Source organism: Odontomachus brunneus, unplaced genomic scaffold (genome assembly GCF_010583005.1).
Source record: "Odontomachus brunneus isolate Ranch 3 - 2012 unplaced genomic scaffold, Obru_v1 Obru_scaffold_011, whole genome shotgun sequence".
In the NCBI taxonomy this organism is placed as follows: domain Eukaryota; kingdom Metazoa; phylum Arthropoda; class Insecta; order Hymenoptera; family Formicidae; genus Odontomachus; species Odontomachus brunneus.
Window position 1 is genome coordinate 277,723 of NW_022639461.1, and position 21,490 is coordinate 299,212.

At 44.3% G+C, this 21,490-nt stretch overlaps 2 protein-coding genes across 3 annotated transcripts in view; both read left to right on the plus strand.

Annotated features, from left to right (window-relative positions):
• The window catches only part of LOC116840694 (cAMP-specific 3',5'-cyclic phosphodiesterase), a 474,033-nt gene that overhangs the window by 154,598 nt on the left and 297,945 nt on the right, over positions 1-21,490 (plus strand). The gene's annotated exons all lie outside the window — the stretch shown is intronic.
• Positions 3,219-10,397, plus strand: LOC116840696. Its single transcript, XM_032807772.1, has 2 exons — positions 3,219-3,546; positions 3,633-10,397. The coding sequence occupies exon 2, from the start codon at positions 5,142-5,144 to the stop codon at positions 7,185-7,187; it is 2,046 nt and encodes a 681-aa protein (XP_032663663.1). The 5' UTR covers positions 3,219-3,546; positions 3,633-5,141; the 3' UTR covers positions 7,188-10,397.

Consider the following 21,490-nt stretch of genomic DNA (forward strand, 5'->3'; position numbering starts at 1 on the left):
CCTCCCGCGTAATTTATTACATAAATTACAATTCCGCTCCGTATTAGCATGCATTACGCAATACCGTTTCATCGGGCTCAGCTGCACGAGCGCGCCGATCCGTGCGCTTTCACGGACAATTCGGCTGTTTTATGAGAAGCATCGCGGCGAGCCGAGTTAGTACGCGTCGACGCGGCGATCTTACACTTTCGCCGAATCCTCATGTACCGAGAGCCGGGCAATCGTCCAAAAGTCGCTCGCCCATATTTCGTGGATGTAATCAGTAAGGTTACTTAACGCACCTCCTCTCCCTCTTTTCCGCTCTCTCCCTTCTCCCTCTCTCTTTTTCTCACGCGTCGAAAACGGTACTTAAAGGAGTAACATACTTTTCTCATTCACTCTGGGGTTCCTCCCGCTCTCTTGCCGTGCATATAATTCACATCGATGTTGAAAATTTATTGCAACTTTATGCGCGGTGGAGTTTCTCCCGATAATATATTTATTTATCCTACTTCGATTTTTCTTTCTCTCTCTCTCTCTCTCTCTCTCTCTCTCTCTTCCTTCTTGCTTCACGATGTACCAATTTCCAATTACAGTTGTGGCGTTTTGACGTCGTTTAGTGACCTCATAAATAATCACATATGCAAATCGCACTATGTAAAACAGCGACGATTTGGTTATATCATTCCGCGGTGCCAGAATGGTTCTTTTCTCTGCGGACGGCGTAACGCTATAATATATCCTAGAAATTGGAACAGTTTAGCGTTGTTACATTTCGGAGAGGAGGTGAGGAAGGGAGAGGAAGTGTCTCACGTAGCGTTCTCCTTTATTTTCAAATCAGCGGAGTGACATCGCTTGCGTCACATGCAAAATACCAAACTCTTCATCGCCGGCCGACGAATTTATTGCGACAATTTCCGAAGCCTGCCGCTGGAATGTTCATCTCGCTTTGTTGCACGTAACCGCGGTATATACACACACACACACACACACACACGCGCGCGCGCGCACGCACGCACGCACGGGCGTGCTGCATGCGGCTTTCGCCGTGTTACAATTTGATTTCGTTAATTCGGACAATTCAGAAGAGCATTGGTAGTATCAGGCCGCGACGGAAAACTAAAGTCCAAAATTTAAAATCCGCCAGGTTTACATTTTCTCGTAAATGCACGCGCGACAGATGCGCGTGCCGAAATCGACCGTGCTCTCGTGAAAAAATGCGATCCCGAGAGTGCGTTTGCTCTTTCCCGCTGTTTTCTGTCGTTCTATTGCATTCGCGGCGTAAGATTAGAAGATGCAGCCCGGCGATTCACACGACCGAGAGGATATATCTCGGCAATAATCATGCGTTTGAGACATTAAACGTTTCAACAAAATGCGGATAAAAGGTACACTGTGTGTGTAAAAAGAAATTCTTTTTTCAAAAAAAACTGAAAGTTTGATCCTACTTTCGATCTCAACATTCTGTAAAACACTTGACGCTCTGAAGTCTTCATCAATCTCTTTTGACCTGATAACTTCGTCGAGAGGTCCTTTTTAGAACCTACAAGTAGCATTTTGTGTTTTCTGCCATTTAGAGATGCTAAGGACTGTTTTTTAGAAAACTGCCATTTAGGACTTTTAGTTTCCATCTGTATTAAACATATCCGAATCGAAATTTTGATACTACTTTATATAGACTTTAATATTCCAATTAATGTCTACTTTAATATCCTAAAACTTGTATTACCTTTGATTCTATTTAACCTACTAACTTTGTCGAGAGATCCTCTTTAGAAACTCTAAGTGGCATTTTGTGCGTTTTCTGTCATTTAGAAGCGCACTGAGAAAAAATGTTTGGTATATTATATAGCCATACGAAAAAATAATTACTATAAATTATGGCTAAGAAAACTATTTTTTTTTATTAAATCACACTATATTGTTGGCGATAATAACCTCAAGTGTTACTATTATTACTTTACTTTAAAGAATGAAGTTGAGATAAAAAATAACTACTATAATTTTCGTTAGACCAACCATTTTTTCCTCTCAGCATAGAACTTCAATTTCCATGTGTATTGTACACACGCTGATCCTCCGGAATATATAGATGTTAGGGAAAGGGCAAAGGTCGAAAGTGGGACTAAAATTTCGAGGTCTGGAGGTCGTGTGCAAATGAAACGGTTGGAGACACGAGAGCGCACTGACCGGTCGTTAGCCGACTATCGTTTCGCCTCTCTCTCTCTCTCCCTCTCTCTTACGTTGATCGTGTTGTCATCTCGTTTGTCACGGGCTAACGTGCGCACGTTCAGCTTCCTTCGGCAACTTTGGCCGACACATCGGTCTCGCGGAATTATGTGCCGTACCAATATCGAAGTACGTCACGCCACGTTCGTTGCTGGCGATCACACGTCCACGAGAAAGCGGAGCTCGTCGGGATGCCGAACGGTCTAACCTGCCGGTAACAATGTTGCGCAACGCAAGGACCGACGGCTGCTCGGATCGTCGCGGACATCCTAGAGCCTCTGCCGTCCCGTTCGTGTCACCTGTTCTCGTCGAGACGATGCAGGACGAGCCGAACGAAACGGACGACTGGGGAAGCTCGCTCCGGTCGGTGACGAGTTCCGTCGCGACCGCTTTCATGTCCGAAACGGACGGTTGGTTTCGTGAACTTTAACCCTCGCCTCTAGCAATAATTAAAAATAATAATTAGAAAACACAACATCCCCCGATCTCCTTCCCCAGGCAGAATTTTCTCCTTCGCTGATCTTAAATTCGGAAAAATTTGTTATATTAAATTTAGGTTAATTGCCCCCGTGTTCTTAAAAAGTCGGATCATTGCTGCGCCGAACTTTTTAATTAAAGTTGCCGAGAAAAAGAGGGCCGTCCTTTTTTTGTTGGTTTTATTGTTTCACTGTGCTTTGGTGCAAATATTTCTTCCTCTTGAAAATCTCGCGATTTTATCGATGGAATGTTTCATCTCTCCCAACAGTTAATGGCGGTTAATTGCTTCTTCTTTCTTTCGTGTTGGTTCACTCGTTAACTACACGTTCATTAACGATTCGTCTGGGGTAGTTACACGGAAGAAACAACTCGGTCAGTGTAACTGAATTTCTGTTATCTGGGCATGAAAGACTCGATTGTAGCAACAGAAAAACTCCTGTAGGAGCTTTCTGCTCAGCTAATTCTGCTTAGTTACCTCCATAGAGTTTTAATGTTCAGCTGAATATTCAGATGAATGTTTTCAGTCACAGTAACACAGCATTATTTCTTATCAGTAAGTTTTTCGTCTGGTTTCCATTCAGTTACACGAACTGAAATTTTCTTTCCGAAAATCCCAATTTCTGCAACTTTCCCCGAACCTGGTGAACAAATAATGGTTATTTTTTTCTGACAGTCCATATATTCCTGCACTACTAAGAATTTAGTAAAATTGAAAAGAATTTGTACGAAGAGGAACGTTCTTTCCCTATACGTAGAATCGCATATAGTGTTCGATAATGATTCTCACTCAGGAACTGTATTTCGCGTTTGCAAGCAATGCGATTTAAGCGGACGATTTAACTCAAGCGCAAGTGTGACTGCGTATGTAATCTAAGTTAGTCAGTTGGTAATAAGTTAGTAATCTAAGTTGGGGTATATATTTTACGCCCGAGGCGCGTCGTTCGCAGTAATCCCGTGATCTTCGCCCATTGTCTCCTTTAACGCAGAGGGAGATTACGAGACGTCTAGCGAAGGCCCGATCCTCTCGAAATTGAGCTACAACGAGATCCACGGAGCGTCGAAAGAATCGCTTTGCGGTTACTCCGAGAAGAAAAGCACTTCCTCGAGGAAACTCGCCGCGCTCGATAGCGACGGGTCGCCGATAAAGCGAGAAGTTATCCCCGATTCGTTGCCCGAACTCGTGGAAAACAGATTGACCCGGCGAACCGCGTCTGCACGTAGTCTCGCTCCGGTATCCCAGAGTTTGGCCAAGCCCCTGTCGATCCTCAAACACAGCGAAGCTCCGGGTGACGCCGCCACTATGAAAGCAACGGACGACGCGTTGATATCCGAAGCGTCGATCACGCGCAAAAAGAAATCGTCGATGGTCTCTGTGACAACCGGCTCGACCGTCAACTTTCAAGGCGAACAATACGAAGCGGGAGCACTTGAGAAGCAGATGCCTGTGCTTCGGGTACGTCCGTGGATATTCTTTACTGTCGGATATCCGACTCCTACCCCCCGTGAAATTCGAGCGTGAAAAGGAACAGTCGTGCGAAAATTCGTCGAACCACTTATCGCGATAACGTTCGATTAACTCTCTATGAATCCCATCGTGCCGATTGACAATTTGTTCCTGCATAAAAACATAATTTTTATATTGACAATATATGGAGGAAATTGCTGTTACACCAATAGAATTGATCAGCGGCGATATAAATCTTGACGTAAATTCTTTTCTTGATTTGGCATGGAATAAATCTTCTTGACTCAATAATCACGTAGATTTTTCTAATTATCTTTTGCTTTGATGAGCAATCTCGTCTGTTGCAATTAAATTCACGAGATGCAATTAAATTCTAGATTTTAGTTCCATTGTTTGACGATATTTTCATACGGAGTATAGGTACACGGAAAAAAAACTATCATAGTTGGATCTAGACAAACATGACATGTTTAGTTGAACTGTTGGTTGAATTAAACAGAATTTCTGGTCATTATAATCACATATTCCTGGCATTCAATACTGGTTGAAAATAAATACACCAACTTTTTAAGAAATAATTTTTAGTTAGAAAAAAGTGATAAAATTTTTAATAAGAATTGTGAATATAATTTTGTTTAGTTCCATTAAAGTAACCAAACTGATTACTTTAACCAAACACTTATGATCAAATTTGTCTGGTTATTTCAACTAAAAATTATATATCTTATTTCGTATCATATCAATTCATATCTCATCAAACAGTCCGGTACACTTTGAAATCTGATCAATTCAACTAATTCTCTCTTTTTCGTGTATCATATTAAATCAAAATAGATTAAAGGAGAGAGTAGGAAGCACGCAGGAGCGGAGTTGTAGAAGGATTGGTTCTTTCTCCGATCATGGTGGGCTTTGTTCTCCGTAGGACGCGACGTCTACGGTGATTGATGACGAGAGGTCGAAGGAGCTCGTGGCGCGAGTGACGCTTCGCGGGATGAGAAGCAAGCATCGCGACCGGAATTCCCGTCGGGGCACGAATCCGAAGTGCGTCAACGAGAAGGCCGCTGCCAATTCGACAAACGAGGGCGATCTCGCGAACGATGCCAAGAATCCGTGCTCCCCCGTCAATTCGGTTTACATTCCGCCGAATCCTCCTGCCACACCGGGCGACTCCGTTAGACTCGAAAGAGGTCGGCGACGAGTGTTCAGCGACGTGAGCGCTCTGCTGAAGCTCGATCACGAGGTGGGCCCGTTGCGCTACCAATTGAGCGAGATCGTCGGCAAGGTTCGCGCTTTGGGTCTGAACGGCTCCAACTTCGATCTGTGCCGCCGTTCAGACCAGCGACTCGACCTTTCCGACCGATCCATTCTGTCGTCGAGCGTGTTCGGTGGCTTGTCCGATCTCGCTGGGACGTCGCGACCGGCCACGACAAGCTGCAGCCTCGAGAATCAATTCGGTTTCGTCGGTAAGATGACCTCGCGGTCGTCCACTTTCTCTGTGGTCGATAAGCTCGCTTCGGGAGAACCTCGTATCAGCTGCCTGGACGGCTCGAGTCGCCCAGGCGTCCTCGACGAGCCGCGCGACGGACGCGCTCCCTATGACACTTTCAATCGTAAATCCCTCGCGACGATCGAGCGGGATATGTTCGCGTGGAAGACTTGGTCCGCTCATAACAAGGTCCACATCAGCCGGCCGAGCTTGCTCTGCGAGAGCGAACGGGAATCGCGCATATACCGCGGTATCGGGAATTCGCGGCTGCCCGACAGCCCGAATGGCTGCTCGCCCGAGCTCTGGGGACGGCGGTCTTCGGCGTCCAGTGGTTGTTGCCACGCTCAGCTGCACCGGTGGAACACCTCGCGCACGACTTGTCGCTCAAATTATACGTCCGAGTCCACTGTCGTGCAGGTGATCAACGGCGACTGCGGCAATCTCGGCGGAGAGCCGACGAACAAACGGTCGATCGGACACGTTCCTGTGCACGCACGGAATTCCGTGGCGACTCAGGTGACTATTCGCGGTGCCGGCCACAAGAGCACTCAGACCGAGCGCGTCACCGAAGACGACGGCCGGGTCTCCTCCTCCTCTCGGCCGATCAATTTGTGGTGTATCGATCGCGCCGCAGGCTCCGATCGCCAAATACCGCGCGCGGCCTCCGCTTCCCAGATTCGCGTCGTCAGCGTAAACACGGAATACTGTGCCATCGTCGAGAGGAAGCGTTTCACCAGCAGAGCGGTCAGTCCCATCTCGGGATCGTCGTCGTCGACGAGCGACGTTTTGCTCGCCGCCGTGTCCGGCGTCTTCGTGCAACAAGTGCGGCAGGAAGTGCCAGAGGTCGCGAAGTCTCCCGTTACTGCCGTTGTCGTCGACGAGAAGAACAACGTCACGAGTCGTCCGGGCCGCGACTCTCATCCTCGAAAGTTCGACTCTCAATTGGGCGCGGAGGATCTATCGAAGGAACTTCGCGAAAACAAGGAGGATCGAGTAATTCCGCTGAAATCCACGAGAACGCAGCGTCTTCATCCACCAGCCGCGACGTGGAAAATCACTCCTGCCGTCCTCACCGACGGTTCACCGAAATCGTGGAGAGCTCTGTATCCGAATTTCGCGACCTCAGGGTGTATCGATGACGAGTCGAGGTTGAGATTGAGTCATCAGGTGGTGCGAACGAGATCTGGGAGGGCGCGATCGCCGTCGAAAGGAGCCAACCAGACGTTCTCGAGAGATGTTTTGGAGTCCCGCACGTCCACGTGTTTAACCGAGGAAGAATTATCGAACGAGAAGCGCCAAGAAGCCAGGGAGGTCTCCGATTCTCGCATCAGTCGTAGCGGCGATCTGTGTGCGCAGCGGAAGAATCGCGGTCCTTCGGCGACGAACGCCGTCCTGAGAGTTCCAATACGACCGACTCAAGCGAGAACCTCGCGCCCGACGAGACTCGGCAGAAGAGCACGAGAATATCGCAAACCCACCGGGGCGACAGTTGTCGAGAGAGCGTTACCCGGTATGAGGAGCTCGCCGGAGGACTTCTTTTGTGACACGTGACTCTACGCGGCGCACGAGTGCGCTTAAACGCGCGAAGTCTCCGAGAACGCGACGCTTTGGCGAGGCGATAAGTCGCTCGACCTCCTCGCCGGAATTTCTCCCTGGCCCGTAGCGGGAAGTGAGTTCTCGCGCACCCTGGAGAAACGACGGAAAGTTCAAATTTGACGCGAGCGACAAACTGTAAGAATTCATGCGATCGTCGTACCGAGAGTTTGCGCGAGTTCCTCAATATTGTGAGCATCTAAGGGTTGGTACGTGACGTTCCGCAGGAGGTACATTTATTTCTTCGAATTTACGCCTTTGCCGGGGATAGAATCTGGTCACTTCAAAGATTAGATCGTCTTGCAGCTTTTGTCTCACTCCTACTAGAGTTTCTCTCTTACTCCCATTGATATTATCCCTAAAAATGGCAGGCAGGATATAGACCAATCAGGAATTATCATGTTTTGTCCTAACTTTGACTGCAGGAACTTGAAGTTAACAAGAATTTGTGACAAGAATCTTATTGACTTGAACAGAATGTTGGTAAGTTCAACCGCAATTCTGATTCAACTTGAACGATTGCAAGGTTCTGTTAACGAGAAATCTTGTTTGATTAACTTAGAACTCCTCAAGTCAGAGTTAGGACTGTACTCACCATTTGTAGGGAGGAAGAAGTGAGTGAGTGAATGAGTGAGAGAAGCCACCATTGTAGGGAGGAACTTCGCTTCTGACGTTATCAATCAAGAGTTCCGCGGCGTATACTTAAGAGCCCTATAATTCGAGTTTAAGATTTAGTCTGAAGAAAGTAAACTCGAGTTAAGGTTTAATCAACGTTGATGGAAGTATCAGAGGAATGCCAATAATCGGTGTAATTTATCCTGTATCGAAAAACGTGATACTGCGACACGAGAGACTAGCTAATGAGAAAACGCCACGTGAGCTGTCGAGTAATTTTTCGTACTTTCGGCCTGTACTGAATGCAGAGCACAGATTAAATCTGATTTGCCGGGTGATCGGACAATCCCTCATATCTCAAGAGCGGATGGGAAGTCATCGTGGAGAGAGGATCGAGACAGGATAAGACTAAGTCCACCGGCAGATCTCCCGCTGGATGCCTGCTGCATGCATATTAGGCAGTCCCTTGATCCTTGAAAGCGCGCGTTTTAGTATAATCGCAGCACGTTGTATCCCGCCGTCGCGAATTTCGAGCAGCTAGCGATTAGGAGAGGCCCAAGTGGAACAGAAAATCGCGACGATGTCGAAATGACGAGGAAACGATCGAGTCGTGATTGAGAATGGAGTTTTTTTTTAAGTCATCTTCTCCTCATTTTGACATCATTGTGATGTTATTATGAATTTTTGTTCCACCTAAGAGCACGCGCATTTACATAATTTCGCGTGAGCTGGCGTGAGCGACGACTTCTGATGCGAAGACATTCTTTCGGTGGAGTAGGGAACATCATGTGTAAAAACATAGAAATAGTCGGCTCAAATCGAGATCTCCCTTCGCGGGTATTTCTTGATATTTTAACGCGCGATCTCGCGCATTTACCGGAGCAAATAGAATCTTGAGGAGCAACGCGGACCGTGTAACACATTGTCATCGCACTAATCGCGCAAACACGTCTCAAATACGCGTCTTTCCGCACAGTTTGGCGCTAAAACGCATCTGATTATGACCGCGGTGTCAGTGATGCGCGACTAAGTGTGTGATAAGTGATGACAGAACATCGGGAACGGAATTGCCGCGCCGCGCAATTCGTGACCCTGGAACCGGTTCTTTATACACACGCGTGCGCGCGAGAGAGAAAGGAAGAAACTTTCTTTCTCTCTCCCTCTTTCATTCTCTGAATAAATGTGTATTCTATCAACGGCGAATCGTCGATATCATTACCGTCGTGTAATTTCCAGCGTGCTCCAGCAGTTAGCGGCGCTCGTCGGTAACGCCATTCGTTCACGTTACGGCGGATAAGAGCGATTAACGATCAAGTGGATCAATGAACGATTTTCTCGGCCCCTTTGCCGTTATACACACATACATTATATATTGTGCAACGTACTCTTAGGGAGAATTCATACCTCGGCGGAAAAGCAGAAAGCAGAAAGGGAATTCTGAATACCAATTCAGAATTCGCGCTGGTGGTCGGGGAGTAGCCGACAATTTCCGCTTTTTTCCGCTGGCGCGAGTTTTAATTGGCTTCTGCTTTTCTGTTTCTTACTTTTCCGCCGAGGTGTGGGTTCTCCCTTACGTCTGCCTCGGTTGCCTAATTAATAGAAAGTTGCACTGCTCAGGATCCATCTTACGGATACGTTTAAGAAGCGGCGGGAACACATCTCGCTGTAAAGGGAAGCGGGACGCGAGGTAATTAACGAGAATTCAAACCACAAACTTGCCTTTGCAAATTGGCTCGCAAATTCCGGGACACTTCCTCCCGTTGACCCCCATCTCTCTCCTGCGCACTCTCATTCTCTTGCACATGTTTCTTTTTTCCATTATTTTTTTCTTCTTTTTCTGTACTTCTCGTTCCCGCACTCGCTCCCGCCGACTATTTGTCTCGCTCAGCGTGAAGCTGCGGTGTCGTGTTTCATATTTTCTCTCCCAACATCGTAGAAATTTTTTTAGGTTTTTTTTTTCTCTTTCGTATTATTATCCGCTTATTTCGCCCCGACGAGCGATACACAACGGTTGTTTATCTCGCGTCCCGTTACGATAAAGGCCGTTGCGATAAATCCCGGGAGTCGCAATCAAAAGGTTATCGATAATCATACGTTTCGATAATTTTATTCTCGGCGCGATGTCTCTTTCACGACGTGTGCCATCACGAAAATCTAAATGTCGTTATACCACATTTGCGCAATTTGCTATAGTTACGCAAAAGTAATTCAACTCAAAAATTATGATTTTTAAATATCCTTAGTATTTTCTCCGTGTAGCCGGCGTACTCGTTGCTGCACGCGCGCGTTTTTATACGATAATTTACGACAATAAACGCGCGTTGGCGATTTTCCAGACAATTCTCGTCTTGCCCGCGCACTCGTGCGCGGTTACATGGGTTTTGCTACGCCAAGAGGTCACTGCCGATGTCTTGCCATCTGCTACCCTTTGCATTAACCTAGCCGAACAGACTTGGCGTGTCTTACAGTCGATTTCGATGTCGGGATGAAATTAAGCGGTTGATCTGATTTTCTCTCTCTCTCTCTCTCTCTCTCTCTCTCTCTCTCTCTCTCTCTCTCCCTTTCTTTGTGACTTAGATGAAAAGAATTTTTATTAATGAATAAGTTATTTGCGAATAAAAGTACGTTTAAATGCTTTTTCAAAACATTCCCAAAGAAAGTATCGTTTTGTCATAATCTCTCTCTGGGAGTTTATTCCGTCGTACTTTTTGTGTCTCCGCTATGTACGACGAAATGTTCTGATCTTTCCAGTTTGAAAAATTCACGCTTGCGGACGTCTCGTTGAATATCCGACACCAATATCCTTGCCAAGGGATTCGCACGCTTTACCGGCGGAAAAACGCCGATTAGTCGAGGAAGCGCGAAACGCTCCCCGGAAATGCTCATTCTACCGCGTTTCATGGCGTCGTCAAGTTTCCGACTCAAGCGCGTTTCAACGTCATTGGATGTGATACGAGGTCAGGAGATGAACTTTTTTTGCAGGTTTAATGATGACGTTGGATGACTCGTTTACTGTTACCTCGAAGCGCGCGTACACTTTCGGAAATTATGAAGATGTTGCAAATATCTCGAATGTCGCATTTGCCCCGCACGGTTGCGATCAACGCAAATTGTCGTACTTTCGTGGATTACGACGTTCAAGAGCTGTTTCATCAAGGAGAAATTTTCATAATGGGGAAGTTTGTGCTCATTTCGTGCCGAAACTGAGGGACACAAATGACGAGGAGGCAGAAACAGTCAGAGTTTCTTGGCCATTTCTTGACGGACCAATAATTTGTCTGTTATTCCGTTCAAGTTTGTAAGTTTTGACGGAGACTCGGGGATTACATGAAAAGCGAGACCGATTGCTCGCCATACGCAGACTGAAAAAGTTTCCTGCGGAACCGCAGGTCAAACTTTCTCATCGATGCGCGATTCAGCCGTAAAACATTTCGCGATTTCTCATTCATTCCCCGGCTGCTTACACAGGTAACTTCAAGTTTTCTTGTTATCTTTGCGTACAACATTCCCTACTCCTTTTATGTCAGAAATTTAGGCTTTACATGAACTCTTTACTTGAAAATTTCATCAAACTTGAAAAACTAATGGAACACATCTCGAGTAATAACACTTACACAGGTTATTGTTTTACGGCATATAAAAAGTTATTTAGTGCCGTTTTCTCCATGTTAAAACTGAACTTATTTCAGAATTAATTTTACTCTCGATCACACAAAGATCATAAATAATTTACAAACACCGGCCTATATAAGATTTGTGTCTCCAATAATCCTCTTTCTTTCAGATTTGTCGCCTGAATAATTTTCGTTATTGTATCAAATTCTTTTATCAATGTTATAAGCACTACGTTTTTATCTTGCTTCTATTATATTGCTCCTTTCTTCTCTTTCTCCTTCCGAGTATCAAAAAATTCTATTAAAATTTCTATTAAAACGTCAATACAAAATAATAAGAAAGAGATCACGAAAGATGAATGTTTGTTGCTATATTTACTCCTTTTAATCCTTCTATCGGATTATTTAATATTCGTTTATTGCACATATTACATGTGGCCGGCAGGAGAACTATGTGAAGACTTCTGGTAGAAATTCTGGAACTAATATAAAATTCTAAAATATAGGACATCTAGCTCCCCTATGCACCAAATATTTTAGTTCCAGATACAAAAATAGTAACTTTCAGTGCAGACTATTTAGCCTTGCTCATTACGACAGAAACGTATAAAGTGTCGTCGAGCGTGCAGATCGATCGGACGTGCTTTGCGATCGTCGCGAACGAGCGGACATGTATTCGCTGCGTGTGTTGCATCGCCAGGATTTCTTGACAGTTTTGAAACGCGACATGTCGATATCACAATATTGTCGGGCTTTTGAACTGGCAGCCAGACGTATCGGCGACGTAAATGGCGGAACGCGCGCGACGTTATATGTCCAATAAGAAACAACGGCCGCGAGACACGTTTCGGCATTCTGCGTATTTTTCAACGACCTTCGAGGTTGCTAACGTCGAAGACCGCGACGTCGTGCTGCGCCTACGTGCGACATCGGGTCGCGACGCCAGATTGTCGCATATCCGGCAGTTTCGAAATTTCGCCGACACGCAGATTCCAACCCCTAATAATATTTCGCCGCTAAAGTGTCTTCTCCTTGAAATAGGCGCGCGAGTAATGCGGACGTGTCAAAATGGACTTCGCCGTCGCTGTCGCCGTCGCTCTGTCACTGACGTTCTCTTCGGTTATATTTACAGAATTCCAAAGCGACGAGACTAATGCGTCGTCCGGTAAGAACGACTTATTTCAAATCGGCTCGAACATTCTCCCCACGCGCACCGACTGTTTTAATGTTGCGCAGTGTACGATTTTAAGATATACCTGCTGCCAGTATTCTAAGTGATGTTCTAAATTTAAATTTCTAAATTTCTAAATTTAAATTTCTATTTTAATTAAAATAAACTGATTATCCAGTAAACAGATGCAAGATTTGGCTAGGTTTTGCTTAGATTTGCTGACGCATCGGCACCGCCCACGTAATCTTAGAATATCTCTTCGTGACCACGTATAAGTAACGCGCGTTTAATGGCTTTGCCACGCGTCCAACAGAAGATTAGTCGTGATTCTTCGTGGTGTGCTTCGAGTCTTCAGGTTGTTCCCTTAATTTGATCGCTCGCGCAGGATAAAGTTTCACCTGCGGCGTGGGGTCGTCGGTCGATGAGGACGAGCAGGTGGGCGAGCAAGCGCGAGGCTTCGCCACGAGAATTCGTCGAGAACCGTTTAATTACAGGCAAATCCCGCGCTCCATCGACTGGCTCGTTCAAGCGTGCAAACGACCGATATTCTTCGTCGACCGAAATCCGTAAACCGGATTTCGGGGGATTTGCGAGTTCCCGCGAGTCTCCCCCTTCGAAAAATGTTGACCCCTCAAGTGATATGGCCGGGAAAGTTTTGTGGTATGATATTAAATTTCTCTTGATTTACTTAAACTATTGTACCTTCTTTCAATTCATAGCAAATAAAAATTGGTACACGGAAAAAAAGGTTTGGTTGAATGGAACTTATTCATATCTCATATTGAGATCTCATATTGAGATATGAATAAGTCTGGTTGAAGTCAGCTTAGGTTTCTGCTTAACCTGAACAATTGCAAGTTCTAGTTAAACAGAAATCTTATTAACTTGAACAGAATTCTGTGGTAGTTTCAATCGTAAATTCTGTGTATTTTACCAGATATTTGATTAATCCAACCAAATGTTTTTTGTGTATATTCTTGAAAATTATATGTAATCTATTTTTCAAAGTTCTTCAAAGAAAATGAAGAGAAAAGAAATCTAGAAATGCTTATTAAAAAAGGAAAAAAAACTTGCATTGGGGAAATCGCGCAGTCATTTTAAATGACTACTGAAAAGAATATTGTGTTGTCGAAACGAAAACTTGGTACACACCGGGATAAAATTTGACTAAAATGGGGCCAATCAAATGTCCGGTAATTGCAACAAAAAATTGCCTCTTGTGCGTATTGTTTTTTTATTAATACATTCTATTTGACACAAGTGAAAAACGTGGTAATGCAGACCAAATCGTATGCACCGAATATTTTAGTTCCAAATACAAAAGTAATTTTTTTAATGTGATTAAATAGAGTCTTGAAACGCATCGAAATATCGTTGATCGATCGAGTATCGCCGTTCGCGTTTCGCCACGGTAATATTATTATTATTATCACCTCCTCGCTATTCGGAAGCGCAAGAGGGAGAAATGCGGATTCTCGGCGAAATTCGTCGGTTATTATAATTAATCTGGCATGCGGCGGCTCATGTACGTGCAGCAACTCCGCGGCCGCGAAACAGTTACTCTCCGTCTCACCACGACCGCGTGCTATTTGATTCGGGCAAACACGGCATGTTGGGCGTGCGCGTTGCGTAAATATTTCTCATTTTTGCCGGTATTTGCTTTCTTGCCGGCTGGGTTCCGCTATTTGTGGGCTGATAGTTGCGAGAGCGCGTGCAGTTAACACGGGAATACGCGATTTTCCGTCGTGACGGTTTCTTCGAGTCCGAGAAAAAGGGATATTGTACGCATTCCCTCCGTATACATAACAATCATGGGAGAAATTAACGAATTTCCTTGAAACGAATCTGGAGAAGAGCCGGCGAGCACAGCGCGCGCGTGTGTCTTACAGCGCCTCTTGGTGCTGTTAAGCTAATCTTTGAGCCATACATTTTATTTCTCGGTGAAGCCTCTTCAAATTTGGCATATGAAAGATTCCGGAGTCGCTGATTACGAATTTGAGAACGGAAAATTAAAATTCGAAATTATATGTCTGATATGGCAACCATAAGTGTTCCAAATTAGCAATCTCACTTTCAATATTATCTACAAGTACCCACGACATATCCTCAATATGAAAAAAAAAATATTTTCGTTTTTTGCAAGAAATTTGCAGCAAACGTGTCATCAATGTTATAACAGTTTATTGTAAATAATAAGTATAACAGAAAACGTTAAAGAAAAATATGATAAATGCCTGTGTTTACCGATGAGTTAGTTAAAATCACTAAAAATGAAGACAAACTAAGTTAGAACGCAAGCGCCTCACTACGACTCAAAGGGTTAATCCGCCTAACACCGCAGCATGCAACGTACGAGGGCGGAACATCTGAGAGCATCGGGAATGATGGGGCCCTAGCCGAAAGGTCGGAGCAATTAGTCCTGCTTGACACCGCGATAATTTATGAAACTTGCGGAATAATTAAAGTCGTTACGCAATGTTTGCGGGCTTGCAATTTCGGCGAAGCCTTCCGTGGCGGGTTCGGGGTTGCGAAGGGGGCTTCGAACTACAATGGCTGCAGGCGGGTGGGTGGGATACGTCGTACGCGTCCCGGAAGCGCTCATTACGATGTAAACTGTGCAGACCCTCGCGCGTTCCCGGTTGCTGTCTAATTATTAGGCGCGACGTCGCTGGCTCGAAAGAATAATCCTCCGCAATTAACCCAATTAGCGTTCGTTCGGCCGTTTAGTCGGGCGCCCCTATTTAAAAGTCCGATAGGGCTTTCCCACGGTTCCTCTTCTTTTTCTTCTTCTTCTCTCTTTCACCAAGATCGCGACGACCTGCATAGAGAATTTCTCGAGAACCAATTGAGAATCCAGCTCGATTACTCGAATAATTTTCTGCACACAGAGATATATTGTTCTCGTACTGTCAAGAAAAGCGACTACTCAGTTTGTCTTCCAGCTTTTAAGTAATAGTTCAATAAAGGAGATCTTGATAGTCTTAAAATCTTAATATTGACCTTATAATTTGAGGAAAGTTTATTATCGTATACTCAAAAGAAGAATTTATTCACAAAAAGATCATAAAACTTTATAGAAGGAAAAAGTTGCTTCGATTTTATGTGTTAAGTGAACCGAATATTTGTTTTGATTTAATATTCTTGATTGAAATGCTGAAGTTGCTAGTATTCAGAATGTATTTTGAATAAATCTGATGCTTATGATGATAGATCAGCGGATATATAAACTTATAAAATACTCGAAACGAGTAACATTTATCTGAATGTAGTATGTATTTTTCTGTGTATAGTTGGAGGTGTAATGTCTCAAACATGCGATTCTGAATTGGGAAACTAATCGGAATTTATGCCGCAAAATTTTGGGAAATTTCTACGGGCACGCCCGCTGCGAATTCTCAAAACTTTCGTCGATCTCGTTGAAACGACGAGAAGCTCACGAAGGAATTTCAGCAGCTCGCGCCGAGACGCACAATTGAGCCCTCTTTGGAACTGCGATCTGCAATTCGCGATGAAATTCTGTTGGTGAAAAATCGCGCCGAAAATTCACGACGCACTTGACGAAAGGGGAGAGAGAAAGAAGCGGACGCGCCCTTCGCCGGTGTCGCGCGGCTGATTAATCTTACGATGCAAATATTAGCTCGCAATGATGTTTTATTTCCTCGATAACACGGGATTCCTCGCGATAAATCATAATCGCGTTTGGCCCGGGCGTTTTCGCACGGTCGACGATCGCATGCGCGACCGTCATCGTTAACACGTAGCGCAATGGCACGCGGATTAATACGTTCGCGCGACATTTAATCCGACGCGACACACACGACTCACACGCGGCGCGGAATCGCCGGTATATCGATTTCGCATGCCTGCCCGTTGACGCGCAGCGAGAATTCCGCGCGTTTCTAAGGCGCACTCTGTACCGCGCGCGATGTACCACGCGCTCGCTCCCGATATGAATAACGATCGGCGGCGATATATAAATCAGCCTCGACGTGATCCCGATGCAAATGGAACGATGCGAAACTGCCTTGAGTGAGAGAGACTAAACGTCTCGTCGTTTATTGCGACGAAACAGATACGGTTATCAGGGCGGGATCCATTACCGCCGTGAGATCGACCGTTGTAATCAGCCCACGAATTTGCGATCGTTTTTTAATGCTAAAAGTCATTTTTCCCAGTACAATGCTGCTCGAAGCATAAAACAGCGTTTTTCAGACCTACAATCGACCAATTACATAAAAACGGTTACAAAACATCGTTCTTTTTTCTACGCTGCGTTACACAATACATAACATTTATAGTAACAATTTTTTTATTTGAATATTATTTTTCACAAAGTTGCACTGAGACAATGGTTATATAATATAATATGTTGTCACTACTACAACCTTATACACATGTGCAAAATTGTGATATTCAGTGTGAAATTTTTCACGAACAGTGCGGATAAATCGCATGAAACTTTCGCTCCGAATGTGTTTGGCTGCGATAAACTTTACACGTTAAAGTCTTGTACAATTTTAAGCGTTAAGTGAAGGTGAACTCCTCAACACACTCACCAGAGACATTATAAACCGTAACCACGCTCGGTATGTACGCGCGCGTACTTATGTGACGTCATATGACAAATTACTCGGTCTCTCCGATGTCGTAACTCGCCTCGCGGAAAATTGTAGCCTGACAAAGGTTGTGTGTGTGTGTGCGTGTGTGTGTGTGTGTGTGTGTGCGCGCGTTTGTCGGTGCAGTCGAGCCGCGAGGTGAAACCGCGAATGACAACAGAATAGTGTCGCCGCCTACACTCGTGTGCGCACGTGGATCGGGTAATGCATAAGTAATGATTTATCGGGAATAAACGAGATCGCGGAGAACACCAGCCGCATTTCTACAGCCGACGATGACGACAAGCGTGCGCGCGCGGATATCAAGTCCCGCGAGATCGCCTTAAACGATCACATTAACGTAATTGCGTGCAGTTGTTTTTGTGCGACGATGAAAAGAATCATTTGTACCGATAACTGGGCGGGTTTTTCTGCGTGGCTAATGATAAATTGTTACCTCAAGATCGATCCTGCACGATGCCGCGGATCGGTTGAGGGAACACACGCTCTCCGATCGGGGGTGCAAAAAGCGTAGATCGATGGGAAACGGAAGCGAAAACACAATTTCAATTTCAAAATTTACTAAGGGATCACAGGATTTTGACAGGAGTAATAAATTTGCGGAATTGTATAGACGATTGCAAATTAATAGGAATACGCATTTTTTGTTGTGTTTATGTCTGTTAAGTACACTTGATATTATGTTGGTATAAAAATTTTATGGTGAATGTTAACGTCATTTCAAGTCTGTTTTGCAAAAGAATCACGCTCAACAGTGATCATCCCGACTTCAACAGGAGAATGATCTGAAATCAGTATGAGTGCATGTTTTTTATTTGCCAGAGTTATCGGCTCACGGAATAGATTTTGCAAAAATAATGTTTCGTAAAGTGGAAGTTATAAAAAATCAAATTCAATTCTTTTACCGAAAAATTTAAGTTTGTAATATAAATAGAAAAAAAACGGTCTTGATATTTGAAAAACTTCCGTAAGCGGATAATTTCAATAAAAAAAATGTCGTCTCAAACACTAAGTTAATAAACAACCCTTAAATTATTGTGGTTGTATTAAAAAAAATTCTGTTTCGAGAATAACGCGATCAAAGTTTTATAACGAATTCTTTTTCAGCTTCTTTATACTAAAACATTGTTAAGTGTATTTAATAGACATATATAACAAAATATTCATACTCTTACTGATTCACAACTTTTTACAACTTTCCAGACTTTACCTAATTTTTACTCGTGTCAGAGTCATTATCCCCTTAATGCGTTTGATTGAAATCTCTAATATTCCATCCATTTCCGCCTCCGCGTAAACTTCCATCATTTATTTCCAACTCGTGTTCAGAGTTTCCATCTGACTTATTTATTATGGTTTAATATGCAAATTCATCCCCGACCTATTTTTTTTATAACGGAAACGGGATAAATAACGAGACGCATTTTCTCTTCGTGTGGGAGAATTCTTTCTCTCTCTCTCTCTCTCTCTTTCTCTTTCTATACTGCGGTATTAGTTACGGCCACGCGAGAGACATAATTCGTATTCTTACGCAATACAGAGCAACTTGTAGCGTTAATTAGCACGCCGTGTAACGCGCGCGCACGCCTACTCGCTGTAACGAAGTGTTACGTGACACAAAAGTACTTGGCGTCGCGCCGAAGTACAATATACGCGCGATTTGATAGTAGGAAGCCGCGTGGCTGCGTAATGGATTTAAATGCGCCGTAATTGCGCATCGCCACGCGTCGCGAAATCGATACGTCTGTTATTTTAATAATAGAAGAAAAAATGCTCTCTTTTCCTCCCTCCCTCCCTGTCTTTCTCTCTCTTTTTCTGTGCGGACGCGAACCTTCAAACGGATCCCTTCCGCGCGATTTTCCGCTGAATTAGACGGGAAAAGGAATTTTTTTTCCATTCGTTTGAACGTCTTACGGTCCTCGCGCGACGTCGACGCACCCCAGCTTCCGCAACTTTACACAATACGAAATACGAGTCCCCCTCGCTTCAAAGGGAGGTGACGATTGAGACGCACGCGGCGCTGATTTTTTTTTATTTTTAAATCCAACGATTACCTCGCGGTCCCGTTGCACGCGCAAATGGCGGCTTGCGTTTTTGAGCATTCAGATGCAAATGTCGTTTCCCCGGCGACCTCATACTGAAAAGTCCGTAGTTCGCGCAATAATAACAGCAGCGATAATAATAATGATAATAACAATAATAATTTTCAGACGTGGGCGTCAGCGTATCCGTCGTGCCTCTATTGTGGGCATATTCGATTTCGCGTCCGCGCACCTCGTGCTGCCACGCGAGCATCTTTATCTATCAGTCATAAATCCGTTATCTCTCGGGCCTCCACCGTATTGGAATAGTTTCTTGCAGCGTCGTAGCGGCCGGGCGATCGTGGCACAGCCGCGAGCGCGCGGGACTAACTAATTCGGGCGCGGTAGTCCGAGAATATTCATAGATACAGGTGTGCGGCGGTGCATGTGTACTCAGTTCGGGTGTAAATATGAAGAGCCCCGATAAGTCACACTTGTGCTGCCCGACGCGATGCGGTACGACGAATTCTTGTCGGCAGGCTGGATGACGCGCGGGACGGATCGAATATCTTTCCGTCGGCATAGGTTCGAATCCGATATCACCTGGTATTTATTATCTCTGATTACCTGATATTATTCCGCACGCCCGCGAACGGCATCGCTCGTGTCGCGCAATATTGTACTTTCTAAAGAGGGACACACGTGTCCAATTAAAACACTTGTTCGTATTCTTTGATCTTGGAGTCGTGAAGGTGATGATGTCTCGGGGAGGAGCGCGATGGCGCATATCACGCGTACACCTCGTCGAGATGGTCACGAAATCGCCTCAGACAAATCGCTCAGGTGTCTCTTTTTTATTAGCTTAAACCACACCCGGCGATGCTCGGGTTATCACATCATGTCAAGGGGATAAAGCCAAGAGGAGGAGGTGTTTGTCCAGATTTCACGGTTTAGTTTATATTTTCCGAGAAGTCTTAGAGAGTAGCTGTGCAAAATTTGGTCGGTCAAAGAATTTGGGAGTTTATAAAGGACACACAGACATTCTGTTTTATATATTTAATAGTTGTCACTACGTATGAATAACGGCTACTCAGATATCTCCTCTTTCGCGTCAACATCTTCATTCGCGAAGAAATCACTCCTCTTTTGAGCATAGTTGGCGTTTTTCTTTCGTACCGACCGTTCTCCTATTGTTTTCATCGACCTTATGAGGAGGTAAAATATTACGAGCCACACTTTACGCGGAATGCTCGAGACTCGACTCGTAATTTAAGGATTAAGGATCTATTTGTCCGACATGATTACGCGGCACCGAGGAAAGCTTCCCCCACGGTTTCATCTTAATGTCTTTCACAAATCTCTGAATTCCCGCGGCGAAGCGTGCGTTTATTTATGATTTACGCGACGGCATTCTCTGAAAAAAGGTGCGCGTTTTTGTTCAGCAAAAAGTATCATTCTTACTTAGCGCGACTAGACACGATTGGCAACGTTATAGCGACGAAATCTTTATTCCTTGATATTATGTATGTATATTTGGTTATGCAATGTAATTTTGGATTTGGCAGCTGAAATGAAACGATTGAAATGATGTTTACATCGTTGTACCTTTACGAAACAATATGTAGGCATATGTGGTGAGTATTAACACATAGAAGAATATTAATTTTGTTATGTCAGTCACAATTAGTTGTTTGAGAAGTTGTAATTTCGAAATTCTAAAATATAAGGTATTTAATCCCGGCCTCTTCTACATGTCACAACGAGATTTAGCTACCGCACACAGATTCTTCTTTTCTGTTCGTCAGACACTCTATATATATATATATATATATATATATCATATATATATATATATATATATATATATATATATATATATATGATATATATTATATATATACAGGGTGTCCGGTAACTGATTGCGCAACCGCAGTGTACGGGTAGAACGGGTCAAAATAATCATAAAAGTTATATACCATTTTGAAATTTTCTCAATATTTATTCCGTAATTAATTAAAATGTATAAACGAATGAGCTCACAAGAAGCGATAGGACAGGCTCTGTGTGTAAAAGAAATGGCTTACTTCTTAGCAACGATGAGTAAACAGCTGATTTCGAGGTGGAGTAACAAACGACACGTATATGTTACTTCGCCTCGAAATCAGTTGTTTACTCATCGTTGCTAAGAAGTAAGCCATTTCTTTTACACACAGAGCCTGTCCTA

Coding starts and splice junctions, on each gene's coding strand:
- LOC116840696 (XM_032807772.1), top strand. CDS start 5,142: ATGAGAAGCAAGCATCGCGACCGGAATTCCCGTCGGGGCACGAATCCG.